The sequence below is a fragment of the Balaenoptera musculus genome, chromosome 17 (genome assembly GCF_009873245.2).
Source record: "Balaenoptera musculus isolate JJ_BM4_2016_0621 chromosome 17, mBalMus1.pri.v3, whole genome shotgun sequence".
NCBI classification, from domain to species: Eukaryota; Metazoa; Chordata; class Mammalia; order Artiodactyla; family Balaenopteridae; genus Balaenoptera; species Balaenoptera musculus.
In genome coordinates this window covers 49,578,061-49,601,639 of record NC_045801.1, presented here as the reverse complement: position 1 = coordinate 49,601,639, position 23,579 = coordinate 49,578,061, and the positions used below count along the sequence as shown (strand labels likewise).

At 35.1% G+C, this 23,579-nt stretch overlaps 1 protein-coding gene across 1 annotated transcript in view; it reads right to left on the bottom strand.

Moving 5' to 3' along the window:
• Positions 1–23,579, bottom strand: part of MMP16 (matrix metallopeptidase 16) — a 334,023-nt gene that overhangs the window by 55,033 nt on the left and 255,411 nt on the right. The window contains exon 7 of the mRNA XM_036829818.1: positions 597–735. Within this exon, the coding sequence (XP_036685713.1) occupies positions 597–735 (139 nt within the window). The remainder of the gene's footprint in view (positions 1–596; positions 736–23,579) is intronic.

Here is a 23,579-nt window from a genome sequence, read left to right as displayed (position 1 = left end):
AATTTTGTCACTCAGATAAATAACAAATAATAAATTTTATTGGGTAAAATGATTGGGTGAATTTTTTCTACTCGTAAGTTTTCCTTGCCTTTATGAGCAATTTCTTAGTTTATTGAAAACTATTTAACATAAACTGACTAAATCAAGTAAAGTTTAAGAGATTACATATGAAAATAAGAAGTGAAATGGATTTCATTGCATAAAAACAGCAAGCAACTCCAAATGCTCTTAAAAAAAATCCCCAAATCCCTTAGTTAATAGAAAAATGACTTTTAATTAATTCATTCACTTATTTGTGTATTTATTTTTCTGGTGTTTTTAGGCCAAATCTAAAAATTCTAAGCGATCACAATGCCTCCAAAATTTGACTTACAAATGAGGATACCATATGAGAAAATATAACTTAGAGAATTAAAAATTATCTTTGATTTTACTTCATTTATATTTGTAGCTAACATATGTGGTTCATTTTATAAAATGAATTAGCTACCTAACCTCACTCAACAGGTTTTACTTATTCATCTCTATATGTGCAACAAGGCCCTGGGCAAAATGACCAAGATACAGCAGAGCAAGACATGGGAAACATTCCTTACCTTTAAAGAAGACAAAGTTCCCATCACTGTTTTCATAAACTGCATCAATACTAGGAGGCAAGCCCCGCCAGAAGTAAGTAATTTGCATGGGGTATCCATCCATCACCCTGTTGTTTCTCACTCGCCAAAACCACTGGTCCTACAAACCAAACACAAGCATCTTTCAACAAAGGTGAGGCCTCGGGGAACTTCCCTGTGTGATGGTTTAATGCTTTCACAGCTAAGCTAGTGCTGTTATCACCGGCCTATATCAAAACAGTCAAAGAAACAGCTACCTTGCCCAGAATGATCACAAACATTCTGTAGTAAACTACCCAATGTCTAATCCATACATTGTGGTTAAAAAGATAATGTAAAACTACTTAATCTTGGCAGTTTACATTATCTCCAGGGCTTTCTAGATTGAAAAACAGAGGTAGCACAGACAAGTCCCTGCCAGATTTGTGGATTAAGTGAGCTTTCCAAAATATAAGAGCAGCATACGATTACATATGCACCTTTGCATTTATAGACATATGCAAGATCTCCACCTGAAGTGTTGGGATGAAATAGGGAGGCCATGCCTCCTGGTATACCCATGTTACAACTACTTTCCCATGTAATTATAAGTAGAGTCCTCTTTCACCTTCAAATGTGTCCTGGTTTGGATGATAAATTATATTGTCACCTTAAATGAACAAAGTGATCTTGAAGGAAGATCATCAGAGTGGATTCCAATCTGGGTCAATTGCCTCTCCTATTTGCTTTCATAATAACCTGTACTTCACTCAGTCATAGCACAGGCCATTTTATATTAAATGTGTTTACTCTTATCTCTAGTGAATAATATATACGACTTGCTACATAGCAGGTATTTATAAATATTGTTGACTTAATAATTAGACTACACACAAGATTTTTCACCATAAATTCTCACTAAAGTCAAAAACTCTTTCCCCAAAATGTATACCTGATGACATTAAATTGTTTTCTATTGAAAATTTTGGAATAATTTAGAAACTATCCAAAGTGCTTTAATATTAGAAAAACTAGGTATATTTAAAAAATTAGTTTCCAATAAAATAAAATTTACTATTACATTTTATTTCAGTATTTACAAGCAGAGTTTTACTTGCAAGTTATATATTTGTACTATTTAGATAAGTGCATATCACAAAAATACTTCCATTTCAATTGTTCTCTGCTCTCTTCCCCCAACTTAGGTATTAGTAAGTGATTTATTATAGAGTTTTCCCAAGCTTTTGGCTAAGAATAGGTTAGCCTGACTAGATTTCCTAGAATTTGTCAGTTATTCATATATTCATTCATGCACACACACACAATCTACTAAGGATTCTCTGTCTTTAGTTTTCTTATGGCTTCCTATTTCCAGAAAAATGCCTTGCACATAGGAGAAGCTCAGTAAGTATTTCTTGAAAGAAAACAAAAGTTAGGGAGGAAAGGGCAAAGTTAAAGTAAGTGATTAGTTTTTAGAAGCCAAAAGCTATATGGGAGTCACAAGAACACAAAAGTGCTATGAATAGAAAGATGATTAGTACACATTTCATTTTCTGCAAGGGTATGATATATAAAGGACTTTGAACCATGGGCAAATGAAAAAAAAAAATGTTTTCACTTTTCCAAACAACGTATGTTTTGTTTTAGCCTATGATGTAAAGGAAAGAATGAGGAATCACCTCTACAGCCCCCTAAAAATATTGTTTGTATCTTGCCTCTGACCTCTTTTTGGCTACAGCTCTTATAGAAAGAAAAGGGTGGGAAGGGATAGGATACACTAAAAATAATCACAGCTAGCACATTTGCAAAGTCAACTTGTGAAAAAGCATCGTGCTTAAAAATTACCAAATAGGAATTCCTACTTAAACACCAATATTTCACTTCAGGTACGAACACTCTGTAGCTTACATATATATAGATTTTTCTTTCCATGTAGTAGGGGACCCAGACAGACCATTTTTTTCACAAAGATAACAAATCTATGGTATATATCACAAAGCAGTAACATACAAGAGAAATGCAGTTTGCTTTTCTTCTGTTCCCTCTAAAATTCTGGTTTATAATCTAATCTGCACGTTGTTTGCTGACAACTGTACAGAAAAAGTGTCCTCCTGCTGTCTGCATATGAAGATGATGATGTCACTGATGTACTTGCAGTAGAGGATGCTGTCTTCAGGCCTCTATAAAAAACCAATTAGTAGAACTGACTTACTTTTACTTCTCTTCTAAAATATAAGATTTTTTTATTTAACCAACAACTTGATGTAAATCTATGAATGTCTCACATGTCTCAACATGAACGTTTCCAGAAGGCATTCACTGTTCTCGCAGCCCCCTCCTGCTGTGCCACCTCAGGCTTCCTCTAGTCTTTCCCACTTCTAAAATAGCATCTCAAATCTCTTTATTTCTCATCATCATCACTGTCACCATGCTACTCAGGCTGCCATTGTATTTCATTCAGATGACTGCAATGCCAACTGAAAGCCACTGGTTTGCCTCCTACTGCATCTGAAGCAGAATTCAAACTGAGCCCTGCCCCCAGCCCCTGTGCAGCCCCTCACGGGGTTCTTCTGTGTTCATGGTGTTCCAGTTACATGGGCTTCCTTCTGGTTTCTCGATAGAGTCAAGCTCTTTTCTTCCTCAAGACTTCTATGCAGTTTGCTGCACTTTGAATGTTCTTTCCCTTCCTCATACTTTTCACTGATTGTGAATCATCTATTATTTCTCAGCTAAAATATCCTTTCCACAAAAAGGCCTTAGCTGTTCCCTGATTGAAATTAGGTGACTCTACTATACTATTTCACAGTAGTCTGTAATTTTATAGTACTTACACAGTCAGTTACTATATAATTGTTTTTGTGTCTTGAAGTCTTCCCACTGTTCCACTGTGTTATGTGCCTGAGAACAGTGGGTTGGCAGGGATACTGAATTACCAGCTTTGAGTACTGTGTCTTGCAAAGTGTAGGAGCCCTAAACATATTTAATGGACATACCTCTTTATTTTTTTTAATCAAACCACATGTGTTGAATAACAAATATACCCAAGATTGCTTAAATCAAGGTAACTGCTTAATATGGGTGCCAAACTATTTATTTATTTATTTATTTATTTAAAATTAATTAATTACTTTATTTATTTATGGCTGTGTTGGGTCCTCGTTTCTGTGCGAGGGCTCTCTCCAGTTGCGGCAAGCGAGGGCCACTCTTCATCGCGGTGCGCGGGCCTCTCACTGTCGTGGCCTCTCTTGTTGCGGAGCACAAGCTCCAGACGCACAGGCTCAGCGATTGTGGCTCACGGGCCCAGTTGCTCTGTGGCATGTGGGATCCTCCCAGACCAGGGCTGGAACCCGCGTCCCCTGCATTGGCAGGCAGACCCTCAACCACTGCGCCACCAGGGAAGCCCCAAACTATTTATTAAAATGACATTCTAATCAAATCAAGGGAACTCACCAGTTATGAAAAAAATTAGAAAAATTTTTATGACTATAATACAGATTTATTTATAAGCAATCATGTATTTTTTTTTTTTGAGTACTTAATATATGGCTTGGAGAGTGTCTAGGGAATCTGGTGTTCAAAATTAATCTGGTTCTTAAAAAAAAATCAGATATGTAATAGTAGTGGAAGAAAGCCCAAATCGTGGCAGCTATATGCATAATAAAGGGGAAAGCAATCTGAATGAGTGCTTAAAATTAGAGGAAGAAATGTTGGCCTTCTACTCTGTGGTAGGCATGTATTTGCTTCTACTGCTTCTTAGGCAGAATGACACCTCTGAGACCCACAGTTCCACCCTGGACCCACCCTTGGAAGCCAGAATCATCAAGTGATGTCACAAGTAACTGGAGTTAGGGAGCCAGCAATGCATGGGTAGCTACGTAAATCTGGGCAGGAAATGGAGCCAGCAAGGACTTCTAAGCCTGAGAGAAGCATCCTTAGAGATGTCTCCTAAGAGAGCATCTGTCCTAGGCCACTGCTTTTTTGAAAGGTCAAGAGGAATAAAAGGGGAATGTGAAGACAAGATTACCGATGGCCATGTTTGCAGTTAAAAGAAAAAATATGCTTTGGTACTAACACTTTCTCCATTTGGACTGACTCATTGTCTTACACATTCTTCCAATGCACAGAGTAAAAGCAAATGATCAGAATTTCTTATAAAATTTAGTGTTCAAACATTGCTTAATCATACCATATGCTAGACCCTATATCTCTCAATCATGTGCATAATTACTGAGCCTACTGGAATACAATTGATATTAATAAATAACAATTATTAGGCTAAATCTATTCATTTTTAGTAATATATATTACTAAATCCAACACATAAATTGCCTACAAGTTTTAAAAAATCTTTTTATATTGAAGTAACTATAGAGTCACATTATAGTTTTAAGAAAAAAACAGAGATTCCTTATACTCTCTCCCGTTTCTTCCAGTGATACCTCTTACATAACAAAAGTACAATATCAAGACTAGAAACTGAAGATTGATACACTCCACTGACCTGCTTAAAATTTTACATGCACTTGAGTGTGCATGTATGTGTTTATGCTAATTTTAATATTGAAAGTACACCTTTATGATGCAGAGATATGGCAGTTGCCAACTTAACTAAGTGATCAAGCTTTGCATCAGTCATAGTAACTTGATATTATACACCACCTAACGTGATAAAACGTAGAATACCTAGACATTTGAAGGTCACAGGATCATCTATGAAGTACAACCATGTAGAAGCCAAACATGTTTAAAGTAGAATTTCATTGAGCCTTTAGGCTTAACTTCTTCCAGTTTATAGGAAAAAGGAATAAGTTAAATGACACTTAAGCAGTCAAACACATTTCAGAATGTGAGATGGTATATAAGACAACTGGCCTAGTCTCAGCAAGAAAGAAGAAGAAAAAAAAAGGCAGGGAGAAAAAAGCTGGAGAGAATAATCAGTTAAAAGATCTAAGTAGACATAACAGCCATATGCAATGCCTGGATAGTCACCGGGTCCTGTATTTGGAAGTGGAGTTTCATAATATCCACAACTTTCTTTCAAATGTTTCACCAAACACTTGGGCATGTATTTTGCACATGCACACATACATATGTAAAGAAAATAGAGGCCAACCCTAACCGTTCTTAAATCTATATATTAGATGTGCACATGCTCATTCTTCCAACTTTTCTGTACTTTTGAAGATCCCGCACGCGACAACGAAGATCCTGCGTGCCGCCAACTAAGACCCAGCACAGCCAAATAAATTGTGAATTGTGAAAGGTACTGGGATATTTAAAGAGAGAAAGACCATTTACATATAATTAGCTATATTTCTTTTTCAACATTAGAAAAGAAAAAGTAAAATTATAACTTGGAGAAAAAAAAACTATGAAAGGATGCTTAAAAGATGTATCTAGTAAAGGTAATACCATTCTGGAAAGCTTTCATTATCTTATCACAAGAGCTGACACAAACTGCCTTTTGATATATAAACCTTAGGAGAAAACCTGTTCAAAGTAACCATTAAAAGATACTTTCTCATCAAGACAGTCATGAATGTCTGCAATGATTTTGCAGGCACAATTTTCAGGACTCATCAATCAAAGATTAACCAGATGTCATTCCAGGAGAAATGATACAGAAGTACATTTCAATAGGTCAAATAGGTCTGGATATTGTCTGTAGTTTTTGAAAAATGCTTAAAACACAGACTCACTATAATGGAGGAAGGAAGTAACATATTCACAAGTGATTCTTCTAAATCAATTTTGAAAGTCACAATTCTGGAATCTCCCTTAATATCTTTGACTATTTTCAAGAAAGAATCTATTACAGTTACCATCTGGATTTAGAAATGTAAATTATTTTAAGAAATAAAATGTATATTTTTGTTCCAGAGGAAAAGAGAGTTGATATTTTCAGAATAGTTTGTTTACCACGTGTGCTAAATTTATGTGATATTTTTTATAGTCTCCAAATGTAAAAAAAAAAAAAATTTTTTTTTTCGATCAACTTATATTGAAAAATCTACACACTAAAAGGTTAAGTGATATGTCAGATATGGATCACTTGTTAATTAGTATTTATAAAATCTTAACAAAAAGAATACCAATTTTAAACCTGAAAAATTAATAATTATCCACGCATAATGTAATAACATAAATATTTGTTTTTATTCCATTTATATATGCAAATAATGAATGGTTATGAAGTATTGCTATACCAAGTGTAGTTAAGCCCTGTAATAGAAAGATCTGAGGAGCAAATGAAAGATGGATGTGTGTCTACACTGTTTTCTTTTTAGGACCTTATATCTTTTTTTTTTCCTGTTTCTTTTTGCATCTACTCTTGTTCAGAAACCACTTTGCAATGATTGTGATGCAGAAAAAAACAGTTTACTGAAAAATGCTTCGTCAATACACTGCCTTTAGGGAAAGGAGCCTCAAATGGTAGATATGATTGCGCCACACAGTACTATGACATTTTGCTTTCCCCCCACTCCTATGAGGATCATGAATATTGGCAGGGTGATCTAAATTTCAATTCACATATGTAATTGAGTTGAAAAAAAAGAAAAAATTTCATTCCTCCCACTGAACTAGCAGTTCTGGATTCCAAAAATATGAACTCTTTAAGAATGTACATTCATTCTAGAGGGGAAAAGAGGCAAACAACTAATTTCAAAGGGTGTGTGAAGTGCTATTATTGCCGCCTCTATAAAATGGGGACTACCATTTAGTGAATATAACGAGCTGGGAAACAGCTGTGTCATTAGCACACCTATCAGGAATTACCATCTCTTTATTTTTGACATGAAGAAAGATGTCTCATTTACAATAAAAACTATGTTCCTGCTGAATAAAGTATAGGCAAGTTTTTACTCAAGGTAATTGAGAGGGCAGTGTATTCAATTTAGTTTTTTAACCACAAAATCTAAAATTGTCTCCTCAATTTTTTTCTATCAGCTCATCATGTTTTATTTTCTTCATAGTATCTATCGTTCTCTGAAATTATCTTGTTTATTTGCTCACCTGTCTGTCATCATAGTATGCACCTCATCTATCTTATTCAAACACTGCACTTCTCAGTTCTGGTATATTACCCAGCACTGTGTGTTAAATAAGTGGTCAAAGACAGAGAAAAACAGACAGTGAAAGAGAGACACATGAGTAAATCTTTTCCTTGGCCTGGATGTAGGGGGCCTGGTTTGTCAATATTTAACTTAAGTGCCCCCACAGAAAGTCTTCCCCAGTCCCTCTTTACAGCCCATACAGCACCCCATATCTACCAAAGTACTTAGATCACTATATGGAAATTATCCATTTGCCAGCCTGTTTCTACATGTTCTAAATGAGCATCATTATCATTTGCTTTCTCTCTTCCTCCCTCCCTCCCTTCCTTCCTTCCTTTTTTTTTATGACTCAGTTCAGATTTCACCACCTCCAGGGACATTCACTTAAAACTATGCCTCTATTCCCCAAGAGCTCTTCCTGCCCTGTAGGTGACCCTCCTTTTTTTTCCCCATTGCATCCTGTAGTATAGTATTGGCCAAGGTGCCATGACAAGGTCATGATGTAGAGAAGGGGAAAGAGAGATATTTCATGAGAAAGAGATATTCCATAATGTGACATCAGAAGAATCAAGGATTGAGCTAGAGCTATGGAGTATTATTTTTATGGCTTCCTCTTCAACCTGTCATATTCTTTTCCCCCAGTCCTAACCATACTAAATGGAGGAAACTCATTGAGCTGAAAGAATGTGGAAAGCAGAGCAGACAATCAGTGATAAGAAATATATCCTGGACAGAAATAAAGAGTCATCAATAGACTCTATGCAAAATCTCTGAGCAAGTGCAGAAGCCTAAGGGGGAAGGGAGGAAAGCAGGTTAGATGCCCAGAAGGGCATGTGCTGGAGGGAAACTTTTTTTTCTTTCAAAGGGATACAAAGTTACTTGTCAACAAATTAGGTGTTAAAGGTATACGTTGAATTAGAGTTTTGCTCCTAAGAGATAAGGGTAGATTGAGTGGAGAATTCCCAAGAAATTACAAAGCAAAAAACCATGAAAGATTCCTAAGGGACTTTGTTTCAGAGTTCAGGTGCAGTTGTTGCCATAACAGGAGAGACCAATCCTCATTACCATTACTTAATTACTTTATGCTAATATACTCTTGAAAACATGCCTTCTGTTGCTACTGTTTTGCTGTGGTTTATTTACTTAACTAGGGAGTTCAAAAGGTAATTACCCTTCCTTAAGCTCAAAGAAAGTCCTCAACAAACAACTTGATGTGCAATAAAATAGTAATGAAGTTCTAAATCGGTCCTGAGGGAAGTCAGATTATCACAATCATTAGCAAATGTAAAGCACTTGTGCTCTTTGTTCACAATCTATCAAGTGAAACTAATATGAGTAAGCAATATTTGCTTACTGTTGAATAAAAAAAAAAGGAGAAACTTCTCCAAAACAAATATAAGTTAATAAGTTTCCTAATATTTCAGCTAAATAATGGAGCCTTGGACAACTATTGATGTGGTTGAATAATTTTTGAAAATTATTCTAAGCAAGAAGGAATCTAATGACAGAAAATTAAATAAAACTGAAAGATAAGATTTGATGGTTTGTGAAATTATAGAAGCTTAAGATGGTAATATTTTTGCATAAAACAAATGGTATGTCTCTTCCACTTGGCTGGAAGATTCATAAATTAAGAGGGATTTCAGAAGCCTTTGAAGGTGAGGAAAGATGATGTTGTTGACTAGACTTTCATAGGTCCTTTCATAGGGGTACTATAGAAAAGGAAGTAACATGCATCATACCAAAGGAAGGTACAAAATAATCTATGCTGCACCAGGTTGAGAGTAACGGTGGGTAAGAGAACACATATTTTCGGAGAAGGGGAAATAAGATTTGAAAACCAGAAGTTTAAGTGGTTCGTGGTGGGGATGAGCTCTAGGGAGGGTGGAGTGGTCACAAGAGGAAAATGACAATTCTAGAAGCAACTGCACACAAATGTTATATGAAATGAAAACAGTATCTTGATGAGATATCCAATGCCAGATCAATAAAATAAAATATATAAGAAAACAGGTATAGAGATGAAGGACTAAAATGAGGAAGAAATAAAATAAAAATAAATGTAGAATTAGAAGGGTCTGACAAAAGCTGTGCAGCATTGTGCTCTAGCTATGGGGCAGATGCTTACTTGGGTTTAGAAAAGAAAGCACTGGGGATTTCAGAAGGCAAGCATATTACTGCAATGACTGGAAAGAAGAAGACATTTGTTTTAGGTAAAGTATCAATAGTAAATGCTAAATAATGAAACATACACATCCTAGAGTGAGGATGCCAAGTGAATAAAACAATACTGCAGATAATAAACAGTAACCCAAATTAGTCTCCAAGTGTTAAAAAAAGAAAAGGTGAGTTTATGAAAAACATTTAAATAGGTGGGAATATTCCTCCTTGCTCAATCACATGTATTTCAACTGCTCATTTATGCTATGCTTATTTACAACTTATATGTCGGGGGATACCATTGAAAGTTCAAGTATAATTGAGAATATGTTATCCTGTCTGTATTTCTTCATGAAGATTCAAATTGACATGAAAGTGAAGAAAGAAGACCAGTTTATTTAGTTGAGCAATTTAATTTTTTTCTCTGTCTTCTGAAGACAGAAATAAATCCTCATTTATCGTTTTTGCAATATTTCAGCACATTTCAACTTTTTTTGATTTGTACTGTGTGGTTAAAAAAGAATTTGCAATTGTAATTCGTTTAATAGACATTTTAAATATAGATGAATCTCACTTGATGCCATACATCCATTCTTGAAAAGTTGGTTATTGATTATTGTGTGAAGCAAATACTATTTTAATTGTATGCAAATGAATTAATATTTAAAAGGATGATGTTAAAGAAAATCACTTCACTTAATTTTATAAGTACTCTTTCCATTCAAGATTAAATAAAAACAATATAAAAATCATTTTGTGTTAATACAATATTTCTTAATGTTAGGTAATTATGGCTCAAATTTTTTTGAGTCAGACTACATTTAGACCATTATTTTCTAAAAGGAAAACTGAGTTAGTGAGTTATCTTATGCATAAAGTGAGTTGGTAAAATATTGTTTAGCTCAACCATTCTCTGGTGTTCAAACTCATTAGCAAAATGGGCAATTATTTGAAAATTTTAAAAATTACTTGTATATTACTAGTTATAAGTAAAAGTGTGTCTATATCATATTTTTAATAGAACTTTACACATATGAATTGTTCCATTCATTTCCAAACCTGAAGTTGAAGACTAAAAATAAATAAATAATTACATAAATAAAAATTTTAAAAAGATGGTCTCGGATAATATTGAAATAGTTTTAGTGATTCAAATGTGTCTCATGTGATCCAGTTTATACAAAACTAACATTGTTACCAAATATTATACTGAAACAAATATATTTTATTTCATCTGCCACGCTAGGCTTACAAAAGTAATCAATATTATTTCTGGAAAATCTTGGAAATTGGAAAGTCTTTTCTTCCCCTTTCCTATTAATCTTCCAAAATGCATTTTTTTTTTCTTTTTTTTACTTACAGTAACTTCTTTCTGGGGCTTAGAGAACATTATGCACTTTCATAGCAGATTTCTACAGGTGGGTTTTTTTTCTTTTTTAAGATTAACAGCAAGAAATCATCATAATTAAACAAAATAGCCATTTGTATGATTTTAAAAATCAGAGTTTTTTTCTATTATCAATGACCACTAAAAAATATAGATAAACTATAACTTTGCAATATTTCTATTGCAAATATAGATATTTCTATGTTATCATTCATTCCTGTTAAACTATTTCTTTGGATGGTGGGATACACCACAAATAATACCTATTTTTTCCCCTGAAGATCCTTATGGATTTTTTTTTTCCTTACTCAGTTTCTGTTACTACTATTTCTTACTAGTCAGAAACACTGAAAATTATGACTGAACACAAAACACATCAAGGGAACAGAGACTAATTCTCTTCAATTTAATAGCTTCTTGTATATTGTTCTAGTTCAATTCTTCCCTGTGTCGAGTGTTTCACAATTGCCTCTAAAACCACAGAAAGGAGAAAACTATATTTCAGTCTGTATCAGAGGAAAAGCAATTGAGAAAGTTGTAAAAGCAGCAACATGACTACATGACTAATTCATTATAAATATACTGTGTTTAAGATATCCTTTTAATCAATGTATTAACCAATGCATTTACATTTAAATTAATTAAATATAACTTCAAAAATCAGCTCCTCGGTTGCACCAGTCACATTTCAGGTGCTCAACAGCCACATGTGACAGGTGGCTGCCATACTGAACAGCACATATACATAGAGCACTTTCATCATCACAGGTTTTATTGAACAGTGCTACCTTAGTCCTTGATGGATGGTAGGATTTTTTTCCCCTTCCTGATTTCTTTTAAAACTCCTGTATTTTTAATAAAATAAATTCCTAAATGCAGTAGTGGCCCAAGGCTATGAGAAAATGTTGACTGAGATAATCCTAAACTCTATGTTTCTAGAGCCAGTCTTTAGCAGAAACACTGTCACTATTGATCAGAAACTTGGAATATTCCCACAATCCCACTGGTGATGTCAGTTGAAATGCTAATTGTGGTAGCACAGGTGGAAGTACCATGACCACAACTTTCAGAAATTTTGCTGTTGTTGTTTAGAACCTGAGCAAAAACATAATGTTATTTAGCTGTAGGTCTAACTGCAATGTCCTTTCTTCGTATTTTTGCCTTGTTGACTCTTTTTGCTATTTAAACCTCAGCTAAAACGTCACTTCTTCAGAAAGACTTTTCTTGACCACCCAAACTATAATAGGCATCTTCCCACCTGTCTCAACCCTTAACTTCTATTACATTGCTGTGTTTCACCTTAATCACTGCATTTATTGATGCCTTCTACACTTATGTATATTTATTTGATTTTTCACTGTTTCCTCCTCCACTCAAATACAGTTCGTTGTAGGAGAAGGATTTTGGGGTGCTAACTGCAATATCCCCAGGTCCAAGAAGGCTTCCAGGCAAAGACAGACACCTTATAAATAATTATCATAAGAATATATCAATAAATGCTTTGGACAAGAAATGGAGACTCAAGTTATTCATGGTGGAAGTATGCTTTTTAGAAATATAAAAGTATTCTTTAAAGTAAAAAATGTGTTTATATTTCTCTCCCAATTTGATCTTTGCCATTAATATTTTCCAAATTTTATATTGGAAATGTAGTAACTTCAAAGTTACATTTTGTACACATAATTTACTTCTATGAAAGTTAAATAAGAAGTTAGCCTATAATAAACAGATTGCCATATGTAGCAATAACTCACTCAAAAGATGGTAAGTATCTCTTGGGGATAGTTTCATGCAAATCTATTGAATAATGTCAAAGGTATGTAAGTCTCAGATACTAAATATTCTAAAGAAATCCTGTATAAGTGGAAGTTTTGAAAATGGGCAATTTAGTCTGCACATAGTCAAGAATAGGGGGTAAAAAAAAAGGCAGATTTTGGTCAAGGGGACTTCAATACCACCTAGGGGAGTGTGTCTCCTGAAATCTTAATACATAACCGTGTACAATTTCAACCATGTGCTGGCAGTAACACTGGCAGTATCAAGCTATCAAAAAATGATGGCTCCAGGACACCATTAAGATTGTCCAACTGCTTAAGAAGGAGCTTTCTGATTATAATATGACTTATAATGCAGACTTCTTTTGAGAATAAATAATTTACACTTTTCATTGTGATAATAATAATTCTCACTGTAAATTGATAAGTTGTCATTTTAGCTCATGAATCAGGCAGTCTTTGGTGTCTTTACTTTGTTAATTGAGTTGTTTAGAGTTTGAGCCACTGAGGCAGCCTGTCTCATAAACCCAAGGACTGGACATGGAAACACTGTGATTTTCACCACTGAATGATACCTGGCCTCCTTCCTGGCCATTTTTAACATGTAAAATACAAGCAATTCTGACTTACACTACCTTAATTTTTTCTGCATCCATATATTGGTAGTTCTTTGCATTTCTTACAAATTAAATTTAAAACAAAAGTTAAAAAAAGTTAAGATAATAACAACACAAATAATTGATGATTTTTAAATAATCCTCAAATGACATTTTTAATAGCAGAAGAGACATCATTTTAGACTTTACCTGGATAGGCAGATTACAAATAATGAAGTGTTATAACTTCTTTTAAGGGTGTCTGGGTTAAAGCTGAACACAAAACACAATCTTAAGTGGCATGTTCCCTTTTATTTTCATGTTTACAGTAGCAATTTCAACAATGCCATAAATGTTTTATGTTTGAAATGAATAATTAAGACCTTTAAGAAAACAATTTCTACATACTATATCAGAGTTTGCCCAAAACCCACACTGAATTCTCACTTTAATATGAAGTACCATAACATTTATTTAATGATAGCCTCATGCACCAGAGGGCAGACAGCAGAAGCAAGAAGAACTACAATCCTGCAGCCTGTGAAACAAAAACCACATTCACAGAAAGATAGACAAGATGAAAAGGCAGAGGGCTATGTACCAGATGAAGGAACAAGATAAAACCCCAGAAAAACAACTAAATGAAATGGAGATAGGCAACCTTCCAGGAAAAGAATTCAGAATAATGATAGTGAAGATGATCCAGGACCTCGGAAAAAGAAAGGAGGCAAAGATCGAGAAAATGCAAGAAATGCTTAACAAAGACCTAGAGGAATAAAAGAACAATCAAACAGAGATGACCAATACAAAAACTGAAATGAAAACTACACTAGAAGGAATCAATAGCAGAATAACTAAGGCAGAAGAATGGATAAGTGACCTGGAAGACAGAATGGTGGAATTCACTGCTGCAAAGCAGAATAAAGAAAAAAGAATAAAAAGAAGACAGCCTAAGAGACCTCTGGGACAAGATTAACCACAACAACATTCACATTAGGGGTCCCAGAAGGAGAAGAGAGAGAGAAAGGACCCAAGAAAATACTTGAAGAGATTATAGTTGAAAACTTCCCTAACATGGGAAAGGAAATAGGCACTCAAGTCCAGGAAGTGCAGAGAGTCCCATACAGGATAAACACAAGGAGAAACACGCCAAGACACATAGTAATCAAATCAGCAAAAATTAAAGACAAAGGAAAATTATTGAAAGCAGCAAGGGAAAAACGAAAAATAACATACAAGGGAACTCCCATAAGGTTAACCACTGATTTCTCAGTGGAAAGCCAGAAGGGAGTGGCATGATATACTTAAAGTGATGAAAGGGAAGAGCCTACAACCAAGATTACTCTACCCAGCAAGGATCTCATTCAGATTCGATGGAGAAATCAAAAGCTTAACAGACAAGCAAAAGCTAAGAGAATTCAGCAACACCAAACCAGCTCTACAACAAATGCTGAAGGAACTTCTCTAAGTGGGAAACACAAGAGAAGAAAAACCTACAAAAACAAACCCAAAACAATTGAGAAAATGGTCACAGGAACATACATATTGATAATTACCTTAAACGTGAATGGATTAAATGCTCCAACCAAAAAACACAGGCTTGCTGAATGGATACAAAAGCAAGAGCCATATATATGCTGTTTACAAGAGACCCACTTCAGACCTAGGGACACATACAGACTGAAAGTGAGGGGATGGAAAAAGATATTCCATGCAAAGGGAAATCAAAAGAAAGCTGGAGTAGCTATACTCATATCAGATAAAATAGACTTTAAAATAAAGAATGTTACAAGAGACAAGGAAGGACACTACATAATGATCAAGGGATCAATCCAAGAAGAAGATATAACAATTATAAATATATATGCACCCAACATAGGAGCATCTCAATACATAAGGCAACTGCTAACAGCTATAAAAGAGAAAATTGACAGTAACACAATAATAGTGGGGGACTTTAACACCTCATTTACACCAATGGACAGATCATCCAAAATGAAAATAAATAAGGAAACAGAAGCTTTAAATGACACAATAGACTAAATAGATTTAATTGATATTTATAAGACATTCCATCCAAAAACAGCAGATTACACTTTCTTCTCAAGTGCTCAGGGAATATTCTCCAGGATAGATCACATCTTGGGTCACAAATCAAGCCTCAGTAAATTTAAGAAAACTGAAATCATATTAAGCATCTTTTCTGACCAAAACGCTATGAGATTAGAAATGAATTACAGGGGAACAAACTTAAAAAACACAAACACATGGAGGCTACACAACACGTTACTAAATAACTGAGAGATCACTGAAGAAATCAAAGAGGAAATCAAAAAATACCTAGAGACAAATGACAATGAAAACACGGTGACCCAAAACCTACGGGATGCAGCAAAAGCAGTTCTAAGAGAGACGTTTATAGCCATACAAGCCTACCTCAAGAAACAAGAAAAATCTCAAGTAAACAATCTAACCTTACACCTAAAGGAACTAGAGAAAGAAGAACAAACAAAATGCAAAGTTAGCAGAAGGAAAGAAATCATAAGGATCAGAGCAGAAATATATGAAATAGAAACAAAGAAATCAATAGCAAAGATCAATAAAACTAAAAGCTGGTTCTTTGCGAAGATAAACAAAAATGATAAAACATTAGCCAGACTCATCAAGAAAAAGAGGGAGAGGACTCAAATCAATAAAAGCAGAAATGAAAAAGGAGAAGTAACCACTGACACTGCAGAAATACAAACGATCATGAGAGATTACTACAAGCAACTCTATGCCAATAAAATGGACAACCTGGAAGAAGGACAAACTCTTAGGAAGGTATAACATTCCAAGACTGAACCAGGAAGAAACAGAAAATATGAACAGACCAATCACAAGTAATGAAATTGAAACTGTGATTAAAAATCTTCCAACAAACAAAAGTCCAGGACCAAATGGCTTCACAGGTGAATTCTATGAAACATTTAGAGAAGAGATAATATCCATCCTTCTCAAACTCTTCCAAAACATTTCAGAGTAAGGAACACTCCCAAACGCATTCTATGAGGCCACCATCACCCTGATACCAAAACCAGACAAAGATACTACAAAAAAAGAAAATTACAGACCAATATCACTGATGAATATAGATGCAAAAATCCTCAACCAAATACTAGCAAACAGAATCCAACAACACATTAAAAGGATCATACACCATGATCAAGTGGGTTTTATTCCAGGGATGCAAGGATTCTTCCATATATGCAAATCAATCAATGTGATACACCATATTAACAAATTGAAGAATAAAAGCCATATGATCATCTCAATAGATGCAGAGAAAGCTTTCGACAAAATTCAACACCGATTTATAATAAAAACTCTCCATAAAGTGGGTATAGAGGAAACCTACCTCAATATAATAAAGGCCATATACGACAAACCCACAGCAAACAACAATCTCAATGGTGAAACACTGAAAGCATTTCCTCTAAGATCAGGAATGAGACAAGGATGTCCACTCTCACCACTATTATTCAACATAGTTTTGGAAGTTCTAGCCATGGCAATCAGAGAAGAAAAAGAAATAAAAGGAATACAAATTGGAAAAGAAGAAGTAAAACTGTCACTGTTTGCAGATGACATGATACTATACATAGAGAATCCTAAAGATGTTACCAGAAAACTACTAGAGCTAAGCAATGAATTTGGTAAAGTTGCAGGATACAAAATTAATGCACAGACATCTCTTGCATTCCTATACACTAATGATGAAAAATCTGCAAGAGAAATTATGGAAACACTCTTACTTACCATTGCAACAAAAATAATAAAATACCTAGGAATAAACCTACCTAGGGAGAAAAAAGACCTGTATGCAGAAAACTATAAGACACTGTTGAAAGAAATTAAAGATGTTATCAACAGATGGAGAGATATACCCTGTTCTTGGTCTGGAAGAATCAATATTGTGAAAATGACTGTACTACCCAAAGCAGTCTACAGATTCAATGCAATCCCTATCAAATTACCAATGATATTTTTTACAGAACTGAACAAATCATCTTAAAATTTGTATGGAGACACAAAAGACCCCAAATAGCCAAAGCAGTCTTGAAGGAAAAAAACGGAGCTGGAGGAATCAGACTCCCTGACTTCAGACTATACTACAAAGCTACAGTAATCAAGACAATATGGTACTGGCACTAAAACAGAAACATAGATCAAGGGAACAAGATAGAAAGCCCAGAGGTAAACCCACGCACCTATGGTCAACTAATCTATGACAAAGAAGGCAAAGATATACAATGGAGAAAAAACAGTCTCTTCAATAAGTGGTGCTGGGAAAACTGGGCAGCTACATGTAAAAGAATGAAATTAGAACACTCCTTAACACCGTACAGAAAAATAAACTTAAAATGGATTCAAGACCTAAATGTAGGACCGGACACGATAAAACTCTTAGAGGAAAACATAAGAAGAACAGTCTTTGACATAAATCACAGCAAGCTCTTTTTTGATCCACTTCCTAGAGTAATGGAAATAAAAACAAAAATAAACAAATGGGACCTAATGAAACTTCAAAGTTATTGCACAGCAAAGGAAACCATAAACAAGACGAAAATACAACCCTCAGAATGGGAGAAAATATTTGCAAACGAAACAACGGACAACGGATTAATCTTCAAAATATATAAACAGCTCATGCAGCTCAATATTAAAGAAACAAACAACCCAATCCAAAAATGGGCAGAAGACCTAAATAGACATTTCTCCAAAGAAGACATACAGATGGCCAAGAAGCACATGAAAAGCTGCTCAACATCACTAATTATTAGAGAAATGCAAATCAAAAGTACAATGAGGTATCACCTCACACCAGTTAGAATGGGCATCATCAGAAATTCTACAAACAAGAAATGCTGGAGAGGATGTGGAGAAAAGGGAATCCTCTTGCACTGTTGGTGGGAATGTAAATTGATACAGCCACTATGGAGAACAGTATGGAGGTTCCTTAAAAAACTAAAAATAGAATTACTATATGACTCCGCAATCCCACTACGGGGCATATACCCAGAGAAAACCATAATTCAAAAAGACACATGCACCCCAGTATTCATTGCAGCACTATTTACAATAGCCAGGTCATGGAAGCAACCTAAATGCCCATCGACAGATGAATGGATAAAGAAATTGTGGTACATATATACAGTGGAATATTACTCAGCCATAAAAAGGAACGAAATTGACTCATTTGTTGAGATGTGGATGGATCTAAAGACTGCCATAGAGTGAAGTAAGTCAGAAAGAGAAAAACATATATCGTATATTAACGCATGTATGTGGAACCAGGAAAAATGGTACAGATGAACCGGTTTGCAGGGCAGAAGTTGAAACACAGATGTAGAGAACAAACGTATGGACACCAAGGGGGGAAAACCACAATGGGGTGGGGATGGTGGTGTGCTAAATTGGGCTATTGGGATTGACATGTATACACTGATGTGTATAAAATTGATGACTAATAAGAACCTGCAGTATAAACAAACAAACAAAAAAAAACAACTAATACTGAAAAAACCCCAAAACATTTATTTAGTATAAGGCAGGTCTGTCTGGGGCCTGGACCAAGGTGGAGTATATTACTGTAAATAACAGAAAGAACTCTTTATTTCATGTATAACATAACTGCATATTGTGGGGTTTTGGGGCATCACCATAGTATATTTTTCATTTTCATGTAGGATAGTTATATTTATTTCTTTTCCACAAACATGCTTTAGCTTTTAAATAACTATTCTATGGTGGTTTCTTCTACATAAGTCAACAGAATCCTTGCAAGTAACAGATACATGCTAGACAACCATATTCTACTGACAAAGAGAATTACTACCAAAATAATTTATTAAGATTATTTTGTGCTATTATTAATTTGTAGACTAATTTAGTAAAAATGAATTATAATTATCTGAAATTATTGATAGTAATCAGAAGGATTAAAAAAATCCCATAACTATTGATATTGTTAACTGTTTTTCTAATTAATATTATTTTATTGTAAGATGGGCCATGGCATTATTTTCAAAGTTTTTTATTGACCAAAATTGTAAAACATGAGGTAACCAAAAGAAAAAGTACATTTCTCCCTCTTACTATGTTCTGGCTATTCTTAAGTTTATGTAGCACAGATCCAGTGTTTAAAAAGTTTACTTCATTTTTGTTACTTATAAAATATCTTTAAAAATATTTATGACATTGCAATACACAGCTTTCAAGGAAATGAAAGAAGTAGATACTGACCAGCAATACATCCCAAAAGAAGTTATGTCTTTGTTTCCTTTATCCAACACTTGAAAAACATAATTTCAAACTGAAATGTCAGCAGTAGGAAAGTTTGTCCATTTTCCTTCCAGGTGTCATGAAAAACTGTTAGTGCCTTGTACTGCAGCAGCAGTTATAGGTTTTACTTGGTGTGTTATGCAAAGCCTCTCTGTGAGCTAATAGGAAAAAGGTCTTTTAAAGGAATGTCAGCAGCTTCAGAAACTGCTTGTCAAAAGGATTTCAGTTTTCCTCCATTGGCCTTAACCACTTTCAATGGCTTATTTCATTCCTGGTAGTTTCCATCTTATTAATGCATATAGCTTGCAACTGTAATTCAGGGTGGGGCCACATGGTTACAAAATTATACACGGAGTTGATTAGGTACAAAAATAAAAGGCAGAGCTCCACAGATCTTACAGTACATTAATATTTTACTACTGGCAATGGTTAGTGGTATGGCAGAAAAGAAGGCAACAATTTGCTGAAAGGCATTAAAAGGGAAAAGCTCTATTAATTATGCCTTGAAAATTGCCTTCATTTTTTTGTAAGTTTATTGCAATTATTATAATTATAGATAGACTGAAACATCCAGAGTATATTTTTTAAATTTCTTTTTGCCTCTAGCAACATAAAACAAAACTGCATGCTAGGTAGAATTGACTAAGAGTCTTGGATTCTGGTTTGACTGTAGCCTCTGACTTTGGTCTTCTGTGCAAGTCTCTTATCTCTGTGGCCTTAGTTCCGAATCCATACCACGGGGAAAGGCTATTTTAATGCCTCTTGCAGTTTCAGTGTCGAGTTGTAGGAGAAATGGGGGAAGTTGACAAGTTTCCGGCTCTGCTGAAACTTACAAGAAAATTCACAGCAGCAGCTATCCTATTTACAGATATTTGAAAGGTCAACAACAATGACGCTCTTGAGTATTATTTGTAAGGTGATTTTCTGCTGTCATAAAAATCACTTCAAAATTGAGTACATTCCTTTAACATGAATCTATGCTTGATTATCTAATGATTCTATGAAAAAGTAAGGGTGTCCTTAACAGTGTCTTTTTGAATAACATTGTCAAGTTAGTAGCTGAGCATTCAATAGACTTCCTAAATCAGTGAGTAAAAGGAATTCATTTAATAATGATGCATTTTTTCACCTCCAAAAGCTAGGTGCTATGGTAAGCATTGGAAATAGAGTTGTAAATAAGAGAATGGAATAGAAAAGCCAGTTATAACTTGTTAAACTTTAAGCACACAAAAACTTTTTACTATTTGTACCTTATAAGAATTTGAAACATAAACAATGTTACTCCTAAAATTTTCCTAAAGGAAAAAATAACCAAAATGTTATTTGTTTACATTGCTGGACAACATTCACTGTACAGGTCTCTAATCTCTCATCCACAATCCTAAAATTCAGACAGATTGAAAACTCATTCAGCATAGAGTCTGATTTGAACTGATATGAAGATTTTTAGAGATGCTTTACCATGGTTATTGAGATAATTTATGTTTCAATAAAGAAATATTAATGGGTTTGATTATGGGTTGCTTTCCTAGATCCTTTTGGGGTATTATGGAAGTAATGTTTCATACACTGAATTAGTAATAAAAACAACTTTAAAAAAAAACATACTTGGTCATATTGTGTTAAATGGCATAATGAAAGAAGCACTTCAGTGCTCTTATTTCAAATGCAAATGCCATTGGCAATGACATTTTGAGCAAAACTGAGAATTTAATTTTCTGTTTTCTTTTTTCTTCTTTCTTCAGAGGATCACTGCCATTTTTGTCTTTTGTCTTCTGGTATTTTTAAAATAAACAAGATAGATAGAGCTATTACAAAAAAACAAGCAATTTAAGTTCTTGGTCTTTTGTGTGAGGGCTTAGACATATAATTTACTGCCAGACTGAGATAACTCCTGTCAAAAAGATGATTAGAAACCTTCCCATCAGGCAATGTGGAGGCTGATAGAATCCAAAAAATTTGCATCCCTCACATGAAAGTCACACCATCTTCTAACAAGTACTATCTAAATATAGAGCTGTGTGGAGGGCTGCCCAAGATGGCAGAATAGGAAAACCCAGAGCTTACTTCTTCCCAAAGGCATAACAAAATTACAACTGTTTACAGAGCAACTATCAATGAGAACAACATGAAGATTACCAGGAAATATTTTCAACAACTAAAGTGATAAAGAAGAAAATACAAGGTGGGTAGGAGGGCTGGAGACGTGGTATAGTCAAGACCCAAACACCTGGGTAGGTGACCCAAAAACAAGAGGTTAATCGAAATTGCAGAGGTTCTCCTCAAGAAGCAAGGGATCCAAGCACCATACCAGGCTCCTCAGTCCAGGGGTGTTGCAGCAGGAGGATGAGCCCCCAGAATGTCTGGTTTTGAAGGCCAGTGAGGCTTGTGTACAGGAGAGCTGTAGGGTTGTAGGAAACAGAGACTCTGCTGGCAGAAGCCATTATGGGGAGGTCCTTCTACCATGAGGACACTGGTGTTGGCAAATGAAATTTTGGAGTCCTCTCAAGAAGCATATTAGATCTGGGGGCTTACCTGACACCAGCTGGTAGGCATCAGTACTATACTTTCTAGGGTGCACAGCCAGGCAAGTACCCAGGCCAATCCACCAGCTAACTGGAACCAGCTACAGGAAAACACAGGACCTGCAGCCAGTTGCTCCAGAACCTGGCCTCCCCACCAACAGGCCAACGGTCTCTACAAGAGGCAGGGCCTGGCAGACAACTGGGCCATGGGCCAGCTCTGCCTACAGGTGTGCCCACATTAGTCAGACCTACCACAACACAGAGCTTACACAGCCCACATAGAAGCTACCCATAGAGCATGTAACTTTGGTGACCAGAAAAGGGTGTGCTGCTGGTCCCCACAGGATGTCTCCAACATAGGGCCAATTCTTCAAGATTGAGAAATGTAACCCAACTACTTAACACAGAGAAATAAAAATAGAGAATTAGACAAAATGAGGCAACAGAGGAATACGTTCCAAATGAAGGAACAAGGTAAAAATCTAAAAGAACAAAGTGAGATAGAGATAAACAATGTACTCAATAAAGAGCTCAAGGTAATGATCGTAAAGATGCTCAACAAACTCCAGAGAAAGAAGTTTAACAAAGAGTTAGAAAATATAAAGAAGAAAAATAATGGAGCTGAAGAATACAATGATTGAAATAAAGAATAGACTTGAATCAATCAATAGTAGATTAGATGATACAAAAGAACAAATCAGCAAACTGGAAGGCAGATTAGTAGAAATCACTAAAGCTAAATAGGAAAAAGACAAACAGTTTTAAAAAGTGAGGCTAGTTTAAGTGACCTCTGGGCAGCATCAAGCAGGCTGACATTTGCATTATAGGGGTCCCAGGAGGACAAGAGACAGAAAGAGGCAGAGAACTTAGTTGTTGAAATAACAGCTGAAAGCATTTCTAACCTGGAAAAGGAAACAGACATTCAGGTCCAGGAATCATGGAGAGTCCAAAAAAGATCAACCCAAAGAGACATGACACACTGTAATGAAAAATGGCAAAAAATAAAGATAAAGAAAGAATTGTAAAAGCAGCAAGGGAAAAGCAACTAGAGCTGAACCTTGAACAAAATGGGTTTGAACTTCACAAACCAACATACATGTGGATTTTTTTCAATAGTAAATACTAGAGTGCTACAAAAACTACAGTTGGTAGAATCCACAGATG